The sequence below is a fragment of the Wasmannia auropunctata genome, unplaced genomic scaffold, assembly GCF_000956235.1.
Source record: "Wasmannia auropunctata unplaced genomic scaffold, wasmannia.A_1.0 LD334508.1, whole genome shotgun sequence".
NCBI lineage: Eukaryota > Metazoa > Arthropoda > Insecta > Hymenoptera > Formicidae > Wasmannia > Wasmannia auropunctata.
Genome location: NW_012028382.1, coordinates 634413 through 652535, shown reverse-complemented (window position 1 = coordinate 652535; position 18123 = coordinate 634413). Strand labels below are relative to the sequence as shown.

General features: G+C 39.1%; 4 protein-coding genes across 9 annotated transcripts; 2 read left to right on the top strand and 2 right to left on the bottom strand.

Annotated features, from left to right (window-relative positions):
* On the bottom strand, positions 1-7599 carry LOC105458493. 3 transcript variants are annotated; one of them, XM_011703835.1, is made up of 6 exons: positions 6787-7599; positions 6407-6545; positions 5962-6092; positions 5112-5326; positions 502-4984; positions 1-422 (listed from the first exon to the last, which is right to left on the bottom strand). In XM_011703835.1, exons 3-6 carry the CDS (start codon positions 5962-5964, stop codon positions 411-413), a joined length of 4713 nt encoding a protein of 1570 aa, XP_011702137.1. In that variant the 5' UTR covers positions 5965-6092; positions 6407-6545; positions 6787-7599; the 3' UTR covers positions 1-410. The 3 variants fall into 3 exon arrangements, with proteins under 3 accessions (XP_011702137.1, XP_011702138.1, XP_011702139.1); XM_011703836.1 differs by having other exon boundaries at positions 6844-7599; XM_011703837.1 differs by lacking the exons at positions 5962-6092; positions 6407-6545; positions 6787-7599 and adding an exon at positions 5607-5955.
* A 70-nt stretch (positions 7600-7669) lies between these two features.
* On the top strand, positions 7670-8916 carry LOC105458491. Its single transcript, XM_011703832.1, has 3 exons — positions 7670-7838; positions 8415-8564; positions 8656-8916. The coding sequence occupies exons 1-3, from the start codon at positions 7764-7766 to the stop codon at positions 8791-8793; spliced, it is 363 nt and encodes a 120-aa protein (XP_011702134.1). The 5' UTR covers positions 7670-7763; the 3' UTR covers positions 8794-8916.
* A 203-nt stretch (positions 8917-9119) lies between these two features.
* On the top strand, positions 9120-14550 carry LOC105458492 (polyphosphoinositide phosphatase). 2 transcript variants are annotated; one of them, XM_011703833.1, is made up of 14 exons: positions 9120-9405; positions 9496-9721; positions 10156-10320; positions 10984-11362; positions 11492-11738; positions 11822-12017; positions 12094-12292; positions 12372-12953; positions 13033-13145; positions 13221-13461; positions 13549-13764; positions 13869-14051; positions 14137-14305; positions 14372-14550. In XM_011703833.1, the coding sequence occupies exons 1-14, from the start codon at positions 9322-9324 to the stop codon at positions 14465-14467; spliced, it is 3096 nt and encodes a 1031-aa protein (XP_011702135.1). In that variant the 5' UTR covers positions 9120-9321; the 3' UTR covers positions 14468-14550. The 2 variants fall into 2 exon arrangements, with proteins under 2 accessions (XP_011702135.1, XP_011702136.1); XM_011703834.1 differs by lacking the exon at positions 10156-10320 and having other exon boundaries at positions 9122-9405.
* Positions 14551-14683: 133 nt separating this feature from the next.
* On the bottom strand, positions 14684-15872 carry LOC105458490 (ubiquitin-60S ribosomal protein L40). Of its 3 annotated transcripts, none has more exons than XM_011703829.1 (3): positions 15773-15872; positions 15160-15359; positions 14684-14972 (listed from the first exon to the last, which is right to left on the bottom strand). In XM_011703829.1, exons 2-3 carry the CDS (start codon positions 15347-15349, stop codon positions 14776-14778), a joined length of 387 nt encoding a protein of 128 aa, XP_011702131.1. In that variant the 5' UTR covers positions 15350-15359; positions 15773-15872; the 3' UTR covers positions 14684-14775. The 3 variants fall into 3 exon arrangements, with proteins under 3 accessions (XP_011702131.1, XP_011702133.1, XP_011702132.1); XM_011703831.1 differs by having other exon boundaries at positions 15705-15791; XM_011703830.1 differs by lacking the exon at positions 15773-15872 and adding an exon at positions 15464-15624.
* Between the last annotated feature and the right edge of the window lie 2251 nt (positions 15873-18123).

Here is an 18123-nt window from a genome sequence, read left to right as displayed (position 1 = left end):
TAATTTTTAAATGTCATTTTTATTAAAAAAAATGATGAATTTAAATATCAGGCTTCTTGGTTGCTCTTTGTCAGACTTAATGTAACTTACTTATTATCTAATTTCTTATAATCATATTTATATTCTATTGCCGTTACGGTCGCATCATTACGATTTAACGATTAATAAATCATTTTCTATCTGTTCGCCTGAATAATATTACGTAAGAAAGTAATATATTTCAAGGTACACGTAGTAGAAAAAAAAAGAGATCTACTGATTCATTGATGCAATATTTAGGAATAACAATGAAGGGTTGTACGCGCAAATATACAGAAACGCGGGTGTTATAAGTAAGATTAATGAATCTATTATATTACAGCATTGCTTCCTTCCACACATCTTCCCCTTACGCGCTTCATCTTCTGTAGCTATATCGCCGCCTGAAACAATTAACGTTCAATTTGGTAATTGTGAAATCGATAATGTTACTTTTGGCAAGTGACAAATCTAATTACTTACATTAATTTTATCTAGGATTGTTTCCGCTGGTTTATTTCCTTTCGCAGCCTCCTTCGAATCGTCTTTAACAATATTTTGCTTCTCCTCCTCCGTATTAGCCTTTTTCTCCAAGGCGTTTCTCGCCTCTATCCTCTTACGATTCAGGAAAGCCATGCCGTGCACCCTCAGATGCTTGTCTACCGCAGCTTTATCTTCGAAAACTGCCATACAGACGTGGCACTGATTAGCCACCGTCGTTCTCCCTTCCGTTTGCAGATCACCGTCAAAGCTAGGGGCGTAAGAGGGGTTTTGATTCATATAATTAACCGGATCGTCTATGCCGTGGAAAGCCTTGAGATGCATCTGCAAGCTGGGCGCGACAACGAAGTTCTCGCCACATTCTAAGCATATCAGGTAGCGGTCCTTCAGTCGATGATTGGCGGCGATATGCTCCCTCAGGTCAGGCATATCGGCGCATCGTTGACCGCATTTCTTGCATATAAAATTACCGTCGCCATCCTCCGCCGTCTCCTGTTTCACGCATAATCCTACCTGTGAATTCGTATCCTTCGTCTCTACGTGCTTCTTCGGCGTCCAACGACGCTTCCTTTTACAAACGTATAAAGCGCTGTCCGATTTCCGCTTCTTGTTGTTAATAAACTGTTTATAGCCGCCATTAATAAAGTCGTGCGATATTCGCGATAACTGCGGAGTGACTACCGCCATTCTGTATTCGTCCGAATGCTTTTCACGAAAGTGCGCCTGCACCACGAACTGAGAAGTATTAATCCGTTCGTTGCACAAGTGACATAGATAATCAATACTTTCTTCCTCTTGTACGTCTGTCCCTAGAGCGATACGAACTTTGGACTTGTCAGCTCCCCGGACAGAAGACCTCTTTGATTTCGATTTCTTTGAGCCGTCGACCGGCTCATTTTCCGACCCATTTTCCGGCTTATTGGCCTCAAGTAAATGTTGCGGGATTCTGGTAAGCGGAGGAGGTTTTGGTATAGATGCCATGTAGCTTGCGTTTTCATCTTTCCGTATATCGCACATTTCCGCGATAACGTGTTGCTCGATGTCCGGTTTACATATTTTCCTAAAGTCAACTATTTTTATTTTACGGTTGTCCGTGCTTGCTTCGGATACGGCATTCGAAACCTTTTTACTCGATTTATTTGATGAATTTACACGGACATCAACTGCGTCTGCTAATGGAGGCTTTTCAGATTCGGAGATGTGTGAAGCATTTAATTCGTTATCTTCATCAAGCTCTTTTGCTGTCTCTTCCTGGCTACTCGACTTGCTATCGTCTAATTTCGTGATTGCCTCCTTAGATCTGGATGACTTTAAATCATTTATCGATCTAACGTTGATTATTTTTGGCAATAAGTCTTTTCTTTCCTTACCATTTGTTTTCTTCATTGTTTGTGAATCTTCGGCGACAGCCATATCAGCATCTGCAGACCATTCCGTATTCTGAGAGCCACGTTCGAATATTTCTGAACTGATAGTCCGAGTATTCACGATTTTTGGCATCATGGTGTCATCCGTGCATGGTACCTCGTTTGCAAATGTATTGTCGGAAACTACCTTGAAAAATTGTTGAATAAAATTTTTATCAGCTTTCAAATATTTTGTACCAAAAATTTCGGTAAACGCTTCTTTGCTAAGAATTTTCGACATTCGTTCCACATGATTATCTCGTATATGAGTGTTCATTAACTTCGACACGTGTTTGTTATCTGTAGTTATTAAATGGCAACAGGGACATTTGAACCATACTAATTTGCGAATTCCAGGATACTTCTCCAAATATAACATGTAATTCTCGCAACGTAAGATTACGTTGCTTAATTTACACCCCCCCAGCCGTACTGGATTCTGCTCTGTCTTAGACGGATGTGTCTCCGTGCAATGCTGTACGTACTCGTTGTACAAGGTAAACACCCGGGAGCAATCTTCGCAACCTACCTTCGTCTTGCTATGCATGATAACAAAATGTCTGGTGACCGACTCTAGATCCCTAAAGCCATCTATTTCGCAAATTTTACAAGTAAATGTAATCTTTTTCGACATATGAAAGCAAGCAGTCCACGTGTGAATCTCTAAAGATGTAAAAGAATTAAATTTGGAACCGCAATCCGGACAAATGTAAGGTTTACTCTTCTTATGGTAGTTTTGATGCGCGATAAATCGCGACGTGGTGCCTTGGTAGGATTGACACTCGTGACAAACTTGTTTGTAACAAGAACAATATGCATTAGCATTCTTAGGTAATTTTGAAAAGCCAGCTATATATGATTTAGGCTTGATAAATCTGTCGCATGACAGACATTTGTATACTGACTCCATCCTCGTTTCCCATTCGTTTAATATTACGTCATCGTTTTTCTTGTTCTGTACATCCTGATTACATTTTTCGAAACATACTTCTATTACGCATCGGAGAGTATTGACAGCCCTTAACTTTTCTTTAAAAACAGCGTCAGATATGAAATTCAAAACTTGTCTCATTTCTTCAGTAACACATTGCAGATGCTCAAGTCGTTCTTTCAATTCCAGATTATTCATCTGATAAAACTCGTCAAACATTTCTCGTCTATATTTTACTATTACATCACACACAGAAAGAAAGCTTTCTTTCGCAATACGATCTACTACTTTTATATCCATATAAAGATCTCCATTTTCTTCCTTGATCAGCGATATCGTTTCCGATATATATTTCTGGGCCGCCATAGCGGATATCGGTATTAAATGCGGAGGTACCTCCTGTAATTTTGGCATAACTGATTTCTTAACGTGCAATTCGCAACTGGAACTGCTGGACAATTCAGAAGGAGATGGCGAAGGTGTTAGAACGGAATTGTTGTGAAGCGAAGTAATTTGCTGTACGCCAATGTTTTCGTTAGAATTAGTGGACGTTAACTTTGGCTTTGAAACGTTGTGCTCGAATGCTAGTTGTTTTGTAGCTTTCGTGACATTTTTCACAGTTAATAAATTAGGAGATCTTTTTGGTAATATTTTTTGGTACTCTTTCATGATTTCTTTTGTACGTTTAATAATATATTTCTTTCCGTCTTTCATTATAATTTTTCCAGTGATTTCTTGCTTCTTGGCATTGGAATCACACACAATCTGCGTTGACGTATTTGAACCTGTACCTCCGTTACCCACTAGCGAGTTGCTTGAATCTTTTTTGGTGATCACCTCATTCTCGCCATGGGCGATCACGTTACAATCCTGCCCAATAAAAACTACTTTCTTGTTGGAAATAAAATGAGGTGGAAGTTGGCTAATTATTGATGCAATATTCTTTGGATCTTGAAGAGTTAATATGTTATTATTTACTCTTGTTGTCTGAAGACTTGAAGGATCTAAATTAGTCTTAATATTGCTTGTCTTAGCAGGAAATGGAATACTAATCTTAAATGAATTGTCCGGAATTTTACTGACGCCAGTTTTGGTTATAAGTTTATTAGGATTGTTCCTTGCAGTTTTCTTTACAGGAGGTTGAGCTGTCTTACGTTGTTGCACATAATCTTTGAATGTTGGTTGTATAATAGCTAGACTTTTACTAGAGCCGTAGTTGCCAGCTTTTGCGATGACAGCACTTTCATGAATCGTATTCGTTTCGAGTGAATTGCGATTCTTAAAAGTTTCATTCGTTGTTCTATTATTCATTTTGACTGTATTAGCTAGGCGACAATTTTTTATCTCTTGTGCTGTTGATTGTTTCTTATGTGTCTCACAATTCACTGGTATCTCTGGTTCGAAACATTGTGAAGCAGGACCGCAATCCACAAAAGTGATGTCAGTTGCTGTACACGGATTATCTTCATTTTCCAAGATATTCTTGTCCGAGATTATACTAGCGGAATAGCTGTCTATATTTTTATCCATGAAATTGCTGTCAAATTCCATGTCCAGAGAACTTTTGCTATCGTCATATGTAGCGTCAGAAGAATTGTAGTTTGTTTCAAATATTTGTCGGCCCTGGTAACCGTCAACAATCTTACTTATTATATTGTCATTACTTTTGCCATTGACCAGCTTCCACCAGTTGTCTTGCAAGTTATGCATCTTGAACCAATCTATAATATGTATGCGCAACAAAAATGTCTGCTCCATAAGTGCTTCGCATAGCATTTCAAATTCAGGAGACCAATCACTGCTGCTCATGTTAAGAGGTAGAGGTATCAACATCAAATCACCCATATTTACAGAGCTTAATCGATGCATTTTTAAATGCTCGATAAATTGGCACTGGTTGTAGAATACTCTTACGGCTCCCCATCTTTGACTCTTATTTAAACCTCTCGCTCGCAAATACGCACGTTTATCGCTGTGCTGTTTTATGCACGTAGAACATTTTATACACGTAGAACGTCCCGTCTCGCTTATGTGAGTACATACTGTTTTGAAGCACATGTGACACCAGAGCCCTAAGATCCAGCTGTGCCGCGTGTTGTGATCCTCAAAACTGCTTTGAAAACGAAAGCTGAAACAAAGATCACTCGTATATACGCGTGTGCTGTAGCTTACAGTTATATAGTAAGATAGTGAGATGAATCATAAAATTCTGTCGTATCTTAACGCGGTTGTTAGAACACTCTATCCAAACTCACCAATCTTTGCATTGTTTACACACGTACAACGGACCAGACTCCACAATCTCTTCGCTCAATGACGCCGGCGGTTCCGTTGGCATGTAAGGTAGACATTGCCTGCCAAACACAGTATTCTGCACAGCCCTGTGATACTGTTGTCCCCATTTGTCCTCGATTCTACGATTCTTATGCACCTTCGGTCCCAGGCGTCGGGACCTCGAACTAAAACGATCCTGAAAACAGGTTGTCACTCTTAGATGAAAAATATTAAATATTATTTTCTTGTTGGACTCTACAATTTTGAGTGATTCTCGCAAGATTCTTTATGATTGTAAAAAAACTGCAATGATTTAGTCAATATTTTCGCAATACCACTATCTGCACAAGATACTAGAACAGGTTCCCTCCTACGCATTATCTCTATCAATCAACACCATGAAGCACAGTACAAAATTTCCATTCATAGAGTTTAAAGCCGACCCTTAGTCCCCTACACATATCTGATCCCTTTACCATGGATATTTGTTACAGCGTGTCTCTCATATCACAATACAACATATTGGAATCTAATGAAATGCATTAACACATTGCTGCAAATCACAAAGCTGTATGACTGTGTATACATCTTTCAGCCATGACGTGCCTTGAATCGCTGGCACCCTACCGGTAAAACAGTGCATGATAGAGCTGCCATAGTGGAAAGACATTGAAACAATTTGTGCTTGGTTAATGCGACGATTCAACGTTAACCAAGTTGCATATTCGACATCTTATTAATGTCGACTCTTGATGGCAATCACACGATTTGATGATAACTTTTACAACTTAGCTGACTTAGCACAATGCAATGTATACAGTAGCTCAGTACCATTGGTTTCACAGGATAACGTAGTCCTTGAGGAATTTTTTTTTTATGGTGTTATTAATATTGTAATTACAAACTGCACGCCATCCCGAATTGAAATAAATCCAGATGAAAAACCCTCCAATACAGAGATCCTGAAATTTATACAAGGACGTCAGATGTATGTTTCACAATGTGGTCTGTCACAGTTGGATGTGCATGTGCTTTTGATAAATCAATAAATCAAGATACTATCTGGATACAACGCGTTTCCATGAAGTTACTACAATCAATTATGCTTAAAAGGTGCTCTGTATTTCTGTAGAATCCATCATGCGCGATAAATTATGCGCACGTTAAACAATATAAGAAAATATCAAACATCTATATGGTATATTTCCACATACATTTATCAGTGGTATGTAATTTAAAACACGCACATCCATCTGTGAAAAGATAGAGAATTTACCTTCGAGATATCGTGTCTCGAGTGACAATGCTTCTAGAAACTATATAGGTATATTTATGGATCTGTAATATTATTCCTGAGATGATAATTTTTATCAGCAGTGATTCTCCCTCTCTTTCACTGTGACATCATCTAGCATCTGAAACAAAGTAGACAGCATGTTATTTGCGTCCCGTATCATAGGTATAATATAATGTGAAATAAGTTTCAGTGAAAGGGAATTGTGGAAGAGCGAGTGATGGCCATGACCACCACGTATACGCAAGAAACTAAAATTATTACAATTCGACATAATTTTCTCTATTAAAGTCCCGCTTTTATATTTCATAATTGGATTACAATTGGAATACGAGATATTATTATGAAGACTTTGATAATACCGTTTCACACTGTCCACAACAAGACTCTTGGGGGCTCAGTACACAACTGTGTCTAACCTCGTAACAACTACTGCCAGAGTGCGCTAGTCTCTCGAATAGTCGAATGTAATAACGTTGTGCTCTGCGAGATGCGGCAAGGCTTCGACTTAAAGCAGCGTAGCTTGAAATATTCCAGAATACATGGTAAATGAACAGATCACCTGTGCGAATTCTTTTACAAAAAATGAGCAAAATCGCGCTGATAAAAATGCATTATCGTGGCAATCATCAATACCACATGTGCACGCGACTGACGCGACACACATTTGTTCAGATGAGCATAATAGGGTACGTCTTACACTGGTGTACTCTTAATTGATATTTGTAGTCAATCGTATTGATTATCGATGCATGAATACGTGATACGCAGGCTAAATACATTGCGACGTAAAGTACTGATAATAAACTACTACAAAAACATCGGAGTGACTTTGATTGGTCTTTTTCTGATTTAATCGCGTAATTCTGCCAATTCCTGAGCCTTTCATATTTTTTAAAAATTCAGGATAAAGCAAGATGTTTTTGACGAGGAAAAGTAAGGTGTTTTTAAACTGATTTTCTCCTATTATCTACGAAGGAGCCTCTCATTCCATCGATGAAACTTCGAGGCTGCGTTTTGTGAACGATCAGATTGTGGGAGATTCCGTGGAAAACAACGGAAATTTTTATTCTTAAAACTCTCTTCCCGATCGTCCTTTTCATCGCCGTCCCCTTATCTCCGTGGAAATCGGCAATTTCGCGTGCGTTCGCCGTTTATCTTTCCCGCCTAAGGAATCACGTTATCGACTGACGACTGCTCAGCGGCTGCGCCGACTTGCGGCGACTAGCGACGACGGAGTGGTCTTATGGCACTGGCCGTGGAGTGTGGACTCCAGTGATCGCGCGGAGACACAACCGAGTCGTCGACTGGTGACCGCCTGGTTGCGCAATTGCGAAAAATGCCGTTTTATCAGTACAACTCGTTCACCGGCAAGCTGAAGCCGTCCGTCAATTTTCAGCCGCTGTACCCCCTCGTAAGTGATGATGCACGCGGTCCTTGTCTCGCGCACGAAAACTCATCGACGTGACGGCCGTCGGCCTCGGCCGAGTCCCCGAGAGGGTATCGCCGATCCGCACGTTTCATCATTTCTTCCGCGGAATCGCAGGTGCTCGCGTTCCTTTTCCCCGAGTGTTGTCCTCCCCCTCGGTGATCGACTGTCAATTGTTCGTTATCGGGTCTGATTATCGAAACGTAGAGTAGCGATTCGGCCATGTCGACTTGCGGACCTACGTTCATGTAACATCTTTATCAGATCTCGCGTTACAACACAATATGCTATGATGATGATGATTAATATGATGGTTGAAGTGTATACTTTGAATCGGTCTGTCATATGTTAATTGTAATCGTCAATGCTTTGGAAACAGAATGATCGATGAGTAGACATATATAGATATACGAGAGTTTGGTCTATATTCTATAAATATATTTTCATCTGTATGCTCTCTCTGGAGAGAGAAAGAAAGACAGACAGTTCTCGAACGATTCTCTATGTTAATATTTTTATTTAGTACACATGCTGATGCAGTAAATGTCCTTTATGTTTCAGTCTCCTCTTCCTTTACAAAAGGGGGACCCGGTAATAATTTTTGACACCGTCAAGACAAAGCCAGTGATGGTGACGCCCAAGGCGAGCTACTGCACCGACAAACCACCCACCCTTGACCCGAAAATGTGGGCAAAATACAAGCACTTCCAGGCAAGTTGTGCATAACGAAATGACGTTGCGACTACGAGTAAACTTGTCGAATGCAGATTTACCTTCAACATACTTTTCTTCCTGTTTGCAGGCTGTAATCGACAAGCCGGTGTACTTGGCAGGTGGCAAAAAGGATAAGGCGCTCTTCTTATTCACAGCCGCATACGTCGGTGTTTGTACATTACAGTCACTCGTGTTCATTGCAAAAGAAGTATTGAACATTATCTAAATAGAATAAGCGGGTATTATGTAGATAATAAATTGTATAGACTCTTCTGGTACTGCGATCCTATATTGACATTACTAATGTTAATGCTGGCAAATAATAAAAGGTAATTATATTGAATTAAAACGATGTGTCTTTTATGTTATCTATCAATACATCTGGATATCACCTTTGCATTTAATTTCGACATTCGAGATATCTTTTGTACATAAGATTGAGAGTAAATTTTGCGTAAGAGGAAATTGTGTTTTTTGATATAAAAAAATAAACTTTTCTAATTTTTTATGATTTACGTAACTTCCAGAGATGCATCGTGCATCTCTAACGCCCTCTCGACAAATATCAAACAATCAAACAAATGTTAGGAAGGTTAGGAGTAAAGATCATCAGGCAATCGATTTAAAGGTTATGTTTTCCTGTGTATTGTCTGCTGTGTTTGCTATAAGAGCAGAGATACAGAGACGATTAGGATGTGACAGCTCGTCGAAGTCAATCGTGTGTCTCGGGATAAAGTCAGGATAAGGCATCGCCATGGAGGAACAAGGCAAGCCGACCATGGTGTTCCATCCGATTATTTCCTCCGTACAGAAAATTGCCCTGTACGAGACGAAATCCGTGAGTCTCGAATTGAACGTTCCAACTTCTCTCAGTTATCCCCAAGACCTGCAGGTTGTCACATACGTTACATCATCTTTACGTTTCCAGCGGTTCTATCTGATGGGATCTAACAACACGTTGACGCGTTTTCGAGTTCTGAAAATCGACAGGATGGAACCGAGGGAGCTGGTCGTGGTGGACGACAAGAGGGAGTATACTCAGGACGAGATAAAAGATCTCGTCAACATGATCGACATGGGCAACCGTACGCGTGCGGGGCAGCGCAACAACGTGGGCGGTGTTGCACGCGTCGTGTCCGCCTTCGGGATTGTTGGTAAGATTCATTACGCACACGCGTTTCCATCCACGATGCACATTAACAAGTACAGAATTATTAATTGCAGCACGCATAAGCTTTTGCACATATATATATATATATATATATATATATATATGTATTAATATAGTTGCTCATTCGTAGTTGTACAGATTTTTTTTATTTAAATGTTCTAAGTTATCTGGTATATATACGCATTCTCCTTTCTCTTTCAACTAGTCTATATTATTGATAAACATGTCGAAGCTTAGGCTCCTCAGTGTTTCAAGCTTTGCCCAAGATTACACTTAACTCTCACCTTATTACATACAAAACTTGTTACACGCTGTTACTAATACTTATACTGTTCAGATACTAAAAGCATCTATCGGAATTATTTGTTGATTGCGTTGTACGAAACTTAGCTTACTTACATTTGCTTGCTAATAAAGGCAAAGATAGTAAAGAACCTGCACCTAGTTCGGGTATATCCGAGGAGCCTGAGCAACAAGAATTACAAAAACCACTGCACAAACCGACACAAACTAAATTCACCTGGAAGAATATGTGGCAGAGAGACACTTTTCCAAGACTAGTGCCAGCTTTTGCTCTCCTTGGTAAGGCATAATGAGCTTTTTATTGACAAAGCCAAAGGTAGACGTATATAGTTATCGCAAACGGAATAACTTTGTTGCGTAAAGAGTGAATTAGCTTTTGGGGAGTATATTAATTGGCTGTTAACATGTAGATGTGTGAATGAAGATTGTTAAATACAGAAATAATAGGTAAAATTTTAATTGGTTTAAAATAAAATATTTTGTATTAAGTTTAAGAAAATGTATGTGACAAAGCATTGGTTATACTGAACAACATCATACAGAGTTATTCGGTTGATATTCGATAGGCCAGTATGCAATCAATTAGAATAAACCCTATATGATTAACAGAATTAATATTCGCTATCAGACATCCATGGTACATTATGGTATGTACATATCTTCTCTCGTGCATGGTGTGATATTTATACTTACATATTTGGTATTTCTCACGTGTGATGTAATTAGGTTAAATGCATGGATATTACATACCATCTAGACAATGGGCCGCTACAAAAATTAGTAGTGCTTAGGATAATGTAGAAAATATGCAAGCAAACCATCGCCAATATAGCCAATTCCTTTTTTAATTTTTAGAAAATATAGTGGAAATATGAAGTATATCCAGTAATTGACACTAATCATAAGTTGTAGACACATTTTGTAAAGAAATATTTGATGCAGGGTTTATACGTTTTTTGGAGGGATATTACATAATCCTAGTTACAAAACGTCGCCGAGTTGCAGTTATTGGTCATCATACGATATATAAAGTCGAAGATACGTCAATGATATACATACCAAATGACATTATACGAATCTTTCATCCCGACGAACAGAGATATGTAAAGATGTTTCAAAGCATTGATCTCAGCAGTAACTTCTACTTCAGTTATTCGTATGATATATCGCATACTTTTCAAAATAACATGGCACCGCCAACGCGTATTAAATCTGACGTTCTCACCGATATGCCTACCAGCGGAAAGGAATCTGAAGAATCGGACGACTCTGAAGATTTTTTTAACATGTGGGCATTCAGAAAAGATTGGCAGACCGAAGGGTATGTTATAGTATCTCGATAATCGATACTCAGTTTATGTCTCTTTATGTACATAACTTAATTAAGAAGACTTAAAAATATACATTTTACTTAAATGTATGAGATAATAATAATAATCCATGTTTATAGCAAAAGCGAGAAATATATGGATTATAGTATACGCAGTAATCCACATCGTCGTTTTGTGTGGAATTCCCACCTTTTGAAACCAGTAGAAAAGGATTTGCATCCCGAATGGATATTGTACATAATACATGGCTTTATTGGTCAGTCAAATGTGAGCATTTTTGGAAGATCTATGTACGTTACCGTTATAGCCAGGAGGAGCAACAAATATGCAGGAACACGTTTTCTGAAACGTGGTGCGAATTTTGACGTATGTATAATACAGACGCATTTATAAATAGATATATTTTCCATAGATATTCTCATAGAACTGATCGAATTATATGAATACAGGGGGATGTCGCGAATGAAGTAGAAACGGAACAAATCGTTCACGACTCTGGCGTGAGTTCTTTGAGTAAAGGACGTTTCAGTTCTTTCGTACAAATGCGCGGATCGGTGCCTGCTCATTGGAGTCAGGATGTCAGTAAAATGGTTCCAAAACCGACTATAATTTGTGATTTGTCCGATCCCTATGTAGAAACAGCAGGTATTGATATATAAACATTAGTGAATTTTATTCTGAATAAAATTATTTTATGCCCGTACAATTGAAATACTTTCAGGAGCGCATTTTAATCAACTGTTGAAAAGATACGGATCACCGATAATAATATTAAATTTAGTAAAAAAACGAGAGAAGAAAAAACACGAGAGTACATTGAGCGAAGAATTGAGTATGGCTGTGAAATATTTGAATCAATTCCTACCTCCGGAGCATCATATCCAATATATAAGTTTTGACATGGCACGTATGAGCAAAAGGTAAGTTTGTATTAACATTGAAATAATATCGGAATGACAATTTTGTTATAATTTGTTTGTCTCTTTTATATTATTATAGAAAAAAGGTGAACGTTATGGGGCGATTAGCAAACATTGCTTATAATGCCGTATTAAAGACTGGCATTTATCAGTCACAGAATCCTTATTACAATCAGAGAAACCTGTTCTCACCACAAAACAATAGTACGAGGAAACTTCACAAGACGAGTTCCAGCTCGACTTTGTCATCTAATTTAAATGACAACAGAAGCTCTATTAGTACTTCAATTAAAACGGATTACAACAGGCAAACAAGTTCTATACACAGCTCCGATTCAAATGCAGAAATCAATAGAACAAATGAATTAAATCAAATCCAAAATACAGTGAAGGAATGTTTTACTAAGAGAGGAACTGTGCAAACTGGGATCATCAGAACAAATTGTGTGGATTGCTTAGACCGAACTAATACGGCTCAATTCGCAATAGGAAAATGTGCCTTAGGGTTTCAGTTGTGTGCTTTGGGTGTACTGGAATCTCCTAAACTCGAATTTGATACCGATTGCGTGAGGATGTTGGAAGAATTGTACGAGGATCATGGGGATACTTTAGCTTTACAATATGGTGGTTCACAACTAGTACACAGAATTAAAACGTACAGGTAGGAGAGTGTTATTATGTTTCAACAAGTGGTACGTTAAATTAAAATAATTTTAATTATACGAACTATTTTCATTTAGAAAAACTGCTCCATGGACAAGTCAGGGTAACGACATTATGCAAACATTAAGCAGATATTACAGTAATACATTTAGCGACCAAGAAAAACAGCACACGATTAATTTATTTCTAGGTAAATATTATACACATATCTATATCTAATCTTTGCAAAATAACAGTTATTGATTAATTAATATGTGTATATCAGGATTGTTTATACCTGAAGAAGGTAAGCCTCCAATATGGGAAAATTTAACGGACTATTATCTCCATCATCTGCCTGCTTGTCATTACTCGCGTAAAAGAAGACTTCTGACACAGTGGTGGGATAAAAATGTATTGAAATGTCTTCCTTATGCACTTGACGAAGTAACTAAATCCTGTTCAGAAATGATACAAGTGCAAAATTCAATGGAAGAAATGATTGATGTTTATTATGATTATCACAGGTATAGCATCTCTAATTATTTCATTATTACATATTATTTGTTATCAATTTATGTTTTTGAAAAATAAATGCCATATAAATATTTCAGGCCATACGAATTGTCTTTACTATCTGAGGTGTATGCTTATAAAATAAGTCACTCTGTCAGAGATTTTATGCCACACTTTACCACCTGCTACAGTCCATTTGCTGTTCGCGTACGACCAGGCAGACGGAGAGAAGAAGCAGGTAGTAAAAATTTAAATATGAAAAATCCATCCATGACTGGACAGAGTAGTACGAGCAGTACAACGTCCAGTGCAAGGTATGTACAAAATTTAATCATTATTCTTTGGAGTTAATTATAAATAGAAATTAAATATTTATAATTAACTACATTTAATTAATAGTATCGATTCTATGTTGCAGCTCAAGCGAGGATTCAAGTTCGGATGAAGATGAAAGTCATCAACAAATGGATGATTCTCAGTTAATTACTTCGAAAGACAGTTCAGAATTAATCTCATTTGAATCATTGTTTCCTTCTATGAGAGAAGTATATGGCACAGAACCAGAATATCCGAAACGAAATGATATTATTCTGTATAAAAGGTAATAATACTAATATTATCTTTTTTTACGAATGTGAAATTTTTTTTATACATTTCAATGTATAAAAATTTTCCTTTTTTTTCAGATTTGTTTTAATAGGACGTAATGCAACATATCCCATAGATCATACTAAATTGCGTTCGAAATTAATTCAACAAGCCTCCTTTCTCGAATCTACAGCTGCTGTCGTAACGCTACCTACTGTTAAAGACGCAAGCATAAGCATATACGAGCAATACGTGAAAAGAGCCACAGTATGTAAACGTATTACATATAATTTAAAATATCGTATAATTTTGTATTCATGAATGTTCTTACAGGTAGGTGGCATGACACCAAATCCAAATGATATGAATTTATATGAAACTTATACTGCTCAGTATAAACTGCTCATGAAACCTGCGTGCTCAGGATAAGACCCAATCAGTTTCATGTTTTATAAATTACATTTATTGTATATATTATATTGTAAATACCAAATATATTGTTAACTCGTTAATTTAGTATCAATTTCATATTTGCAATTACCAATGATTAATTTATGTTCAATTAATGCTTATGTTGTATTAAAAATTTGACAGACATAAGTAATCTATTTTATTAAGCATATGAAAAGAATAAAGTACGAAATATCAGTTTACCAGTTGTAGTTTATTGGTGCCATATGTAAGAAATATATATTTCCATTTCCGTAACATGGAAAATAGAATTGAGGTGTTTCAATCTACTTCAACTTCTTCTTTGGTCGGATATTATTCGTGTGGCCACACTTCTTCTTACGGCAATTGGTCGCTCGCGGATGAAGACGGGCGTAGCACTTGCGACAGATCATCTTGTCGCAGTTGTACTTCTGTGCGAGTATACGCAGCGTGGGCTCAATGACGCCTCCTCGGAGACGAAGTACCAGATGGAGGGTCGATTCTACAAAAAGAAAATATAAAAGTTCATTCTCATACATGGCCACAATTACGTTACACTTATGTTTTTACACATTCTGCAAAAACTCGGTGCTGCACTTGAGACGTTGCACTGTACAAAATCTAGTTTGTACTCTCAAGACGACTAGGAAAGTTTAGTAAATTCTATCTAACGTCGTGTCTGTCCGCACCTTTCTGGATATTGTAATCGGAAAGAGTACGTCCGTCCTCCAGCTGTTTGCCGGCGAAGATGAGTCGCTGTTGATCCGGCGGAATTCCCTCCTTGTCCTGTATCTTCGCCTTGACATTCTCGATGGTATCGGAGGCCTCTACCTCGAGGGTGATGGTCTTACCCGTGAGGGTCTTCACGAAGATCTGCATGGTGGCTTATCTGAATTGCAACAAAATCAAGAGAGAGCCTGCATGAGCTTGCGTTCACACAACTACGATAACGACGTGCGCCTGACGCGGAGAGCAATCTCGTTCGACAATTACCCGAGGATGTCGCGAGACGTGCTCGGAATCGTTTACGGTTTGCAATTTTTTTTTTCTTATCGAGAGGAGGATCGTGGAAAAATAATCACCGAAATTTAGAACAAAAACGAGACCACAAGCTTCAACGGTTGACAACGCAGAGTCGTCAGCGCGCTGCGTTTGTTTTCTCAGGCCACCTTTGTTCAAGGATTATTCGGATTTTGCAAAAAAAAAAAGAGAGAGCGGTAAAAGCTGAGCTTACCACGAGACTTAATGATAAATGAAGACGCACGTTACGAAGAAAGGTTCGCGAATGAACGTCACGCTTACCTCTCCGACAACGTGCTGCCAGCGAAACCAACCTAAAAGGAACTCGAACATGGCCGCGCCACCACTTCCGTCGACGACTCGTCTCGGAAACGCGACTCGCGCGACATCTTGTTGAGCGTTCACGACTCACGACAGTCACGACCCGTGCGGTAAGCGGCAGACGCGAGTGGGTGCGCGGCACAGTGGACTGTCGATTGCACTTATATGAGACGAGATACACGCTTGGCGGCTGAAATATTAAGGTCTGCTCAAACACGAAATTATATTACACCTGAACGTTAGGTGGATTTTAAATCCATGTTTCAAGTAATCGTAGAGAAGATCGCGCGCGCGTGTGCGTGCGTTTCAAGCATTTCGATGTCACCCACGATTTTGGGAAATTCCGTACGCATATTGAGCGAATTTTTGCATTAGTCGCCAATCGATTTGCGCTTCCGATCGTTCGCTAAAGTATCTTGAATGTGTGCGCAAAACAGACGATTAAATCGGCGACGCAGATTACAGAGAGGTTCGATTCAGCTCGATTCACGCAGTGAAGCGAGTCAATCTATCGCAGTCCACAGTCGCGAGAGTTGCCGTCTCGCGATTCGCGCGCTGCGATTGGCCGGTGCTCGGAGCTCCCTCACTTTTTGAACGCGCCTCACTTCACATTCCGTCGACGTCGACCCTCCCGAAATCAGGCAAGTTCTTTCTCCTCTCGAAAAGATTTCGATTTACGCGTGGCTCATCGCGACGGATCGCGCGTGAATAGCAATTCGTGTGTCTCGCGATCGCCCGAAGGCGATTCACGCGCGCGCGATTATCGCGAGCGTGTCGCAAAGTGTCGCGGCGTTCGTCGCGTCGCGAATCGAACGCGACGCGCAAAGCCGCGCCATTACACGGCCGGCGTCGCGGCGGTCTCGGGTGATCGGCGTCCGCGTATTGATTATCGATCAATTTTCTTTTTCATTTTCAGAGAAAGAGAGAGAGAGAGCTAGAGAGAGAGAGAGAGAGAGAGAGAGAGAGAGAGAGAGAGAGAGAGAGACGCTCTTCGTGCATTTTTTTTCTCGAAAGCACTGCAGTGGTGATAGCCAGATGTTCGGTCCACAGTAACAGCTAACGCGGAAGAGATAAAGGTTTGTCAAGCAATTATACATGCATATTAAAAATAGGTATTTCACGCGCTTTGCGAAAAGACGTGAGCGGCGTCGAATAACGTCGTGACGGATCGCGTGTGATAGCAATTCGTATTTCTCGCGATTGTCCGAAGACGATTCACGCGCGCGCGATTATCGCGAGCGTGTCGCAAAGTGTCGCGGACGTTCGTCATGTCGCGAATCGAACGCGACGCGCAAAGCGGCGCCATTACACGGCCGGCGTCGCGGCAGTCTCGGCGTTCGCGTATTGATTATTGATCAATTTTTTTTTTCATTTTCAGAGAGAGAGAGAGAGAGAGAGAGAGAGAGACGCTCTTCGTGCATTTTTTTTCTCGAAAGCACTGCAGTGGTGATAGCCAGATACTCGGTCCACAGTAATAGCTAACGCGGAAAAGATAAAGGTTCGTCAAACGATTATTAATCTAATATTAATATTAAAAATAATATAAATTATGCAATATATATTATTTTTAATATATACATATATATATATATGTATATATTAAAAATAATATATATTGCATAATTTATATTATTTTTATTAATATTATATATATATAATTTTCAGTTTATTATTAATAATATCTGAAAAGTATAACGAGCATAATATATGTTTATGTAGTGTTCCACGCGCTTTGCGAAAAGACTTAAGCGGCGTCGAATAACAGCGTCACGATCGTTATTCCTTATGAAGGCGAAAAACGAGCGAGGAGTCAATAACGAACTCTAGTATCACGATCTCAAGATATGTTTGCGTATTATCTTCGCAGTAATACGTTTGTGCAATTTCGCACTTGCGACTGTAGATTCACTCGCGCGCACGTACGTATACATCCGTGTGCGCCCCGTATCCGGCTTTCCGAGGAGGGGACGAGGGTCCCGCGGCTCGGATCCGAGCGATATGCAAATTTCAGTAGTAACCCTTAAACTTTACGCCCTGACCTAGATGCTCACCTGTCTGGAGAGTAGGGAGATGTCTTGCGATTATGCGCGATTTACCATGTCGCCTATCCAGTTGCAAGCGCAAGATCCTCGCGGTATTGCCAAAGAGAAAATCATTAAGCATGTACACATCATTCATACTTCCTTTGCGATTAATTATAGCCGCGAGAAGTGACCGAATTCGAAAAATGGACATGAATTCGTAAAAAACGATCTCTGAGAATAAAAATTAATTTTAATATCATTAAATTTTTTTCTGAATCAAGTTAATTG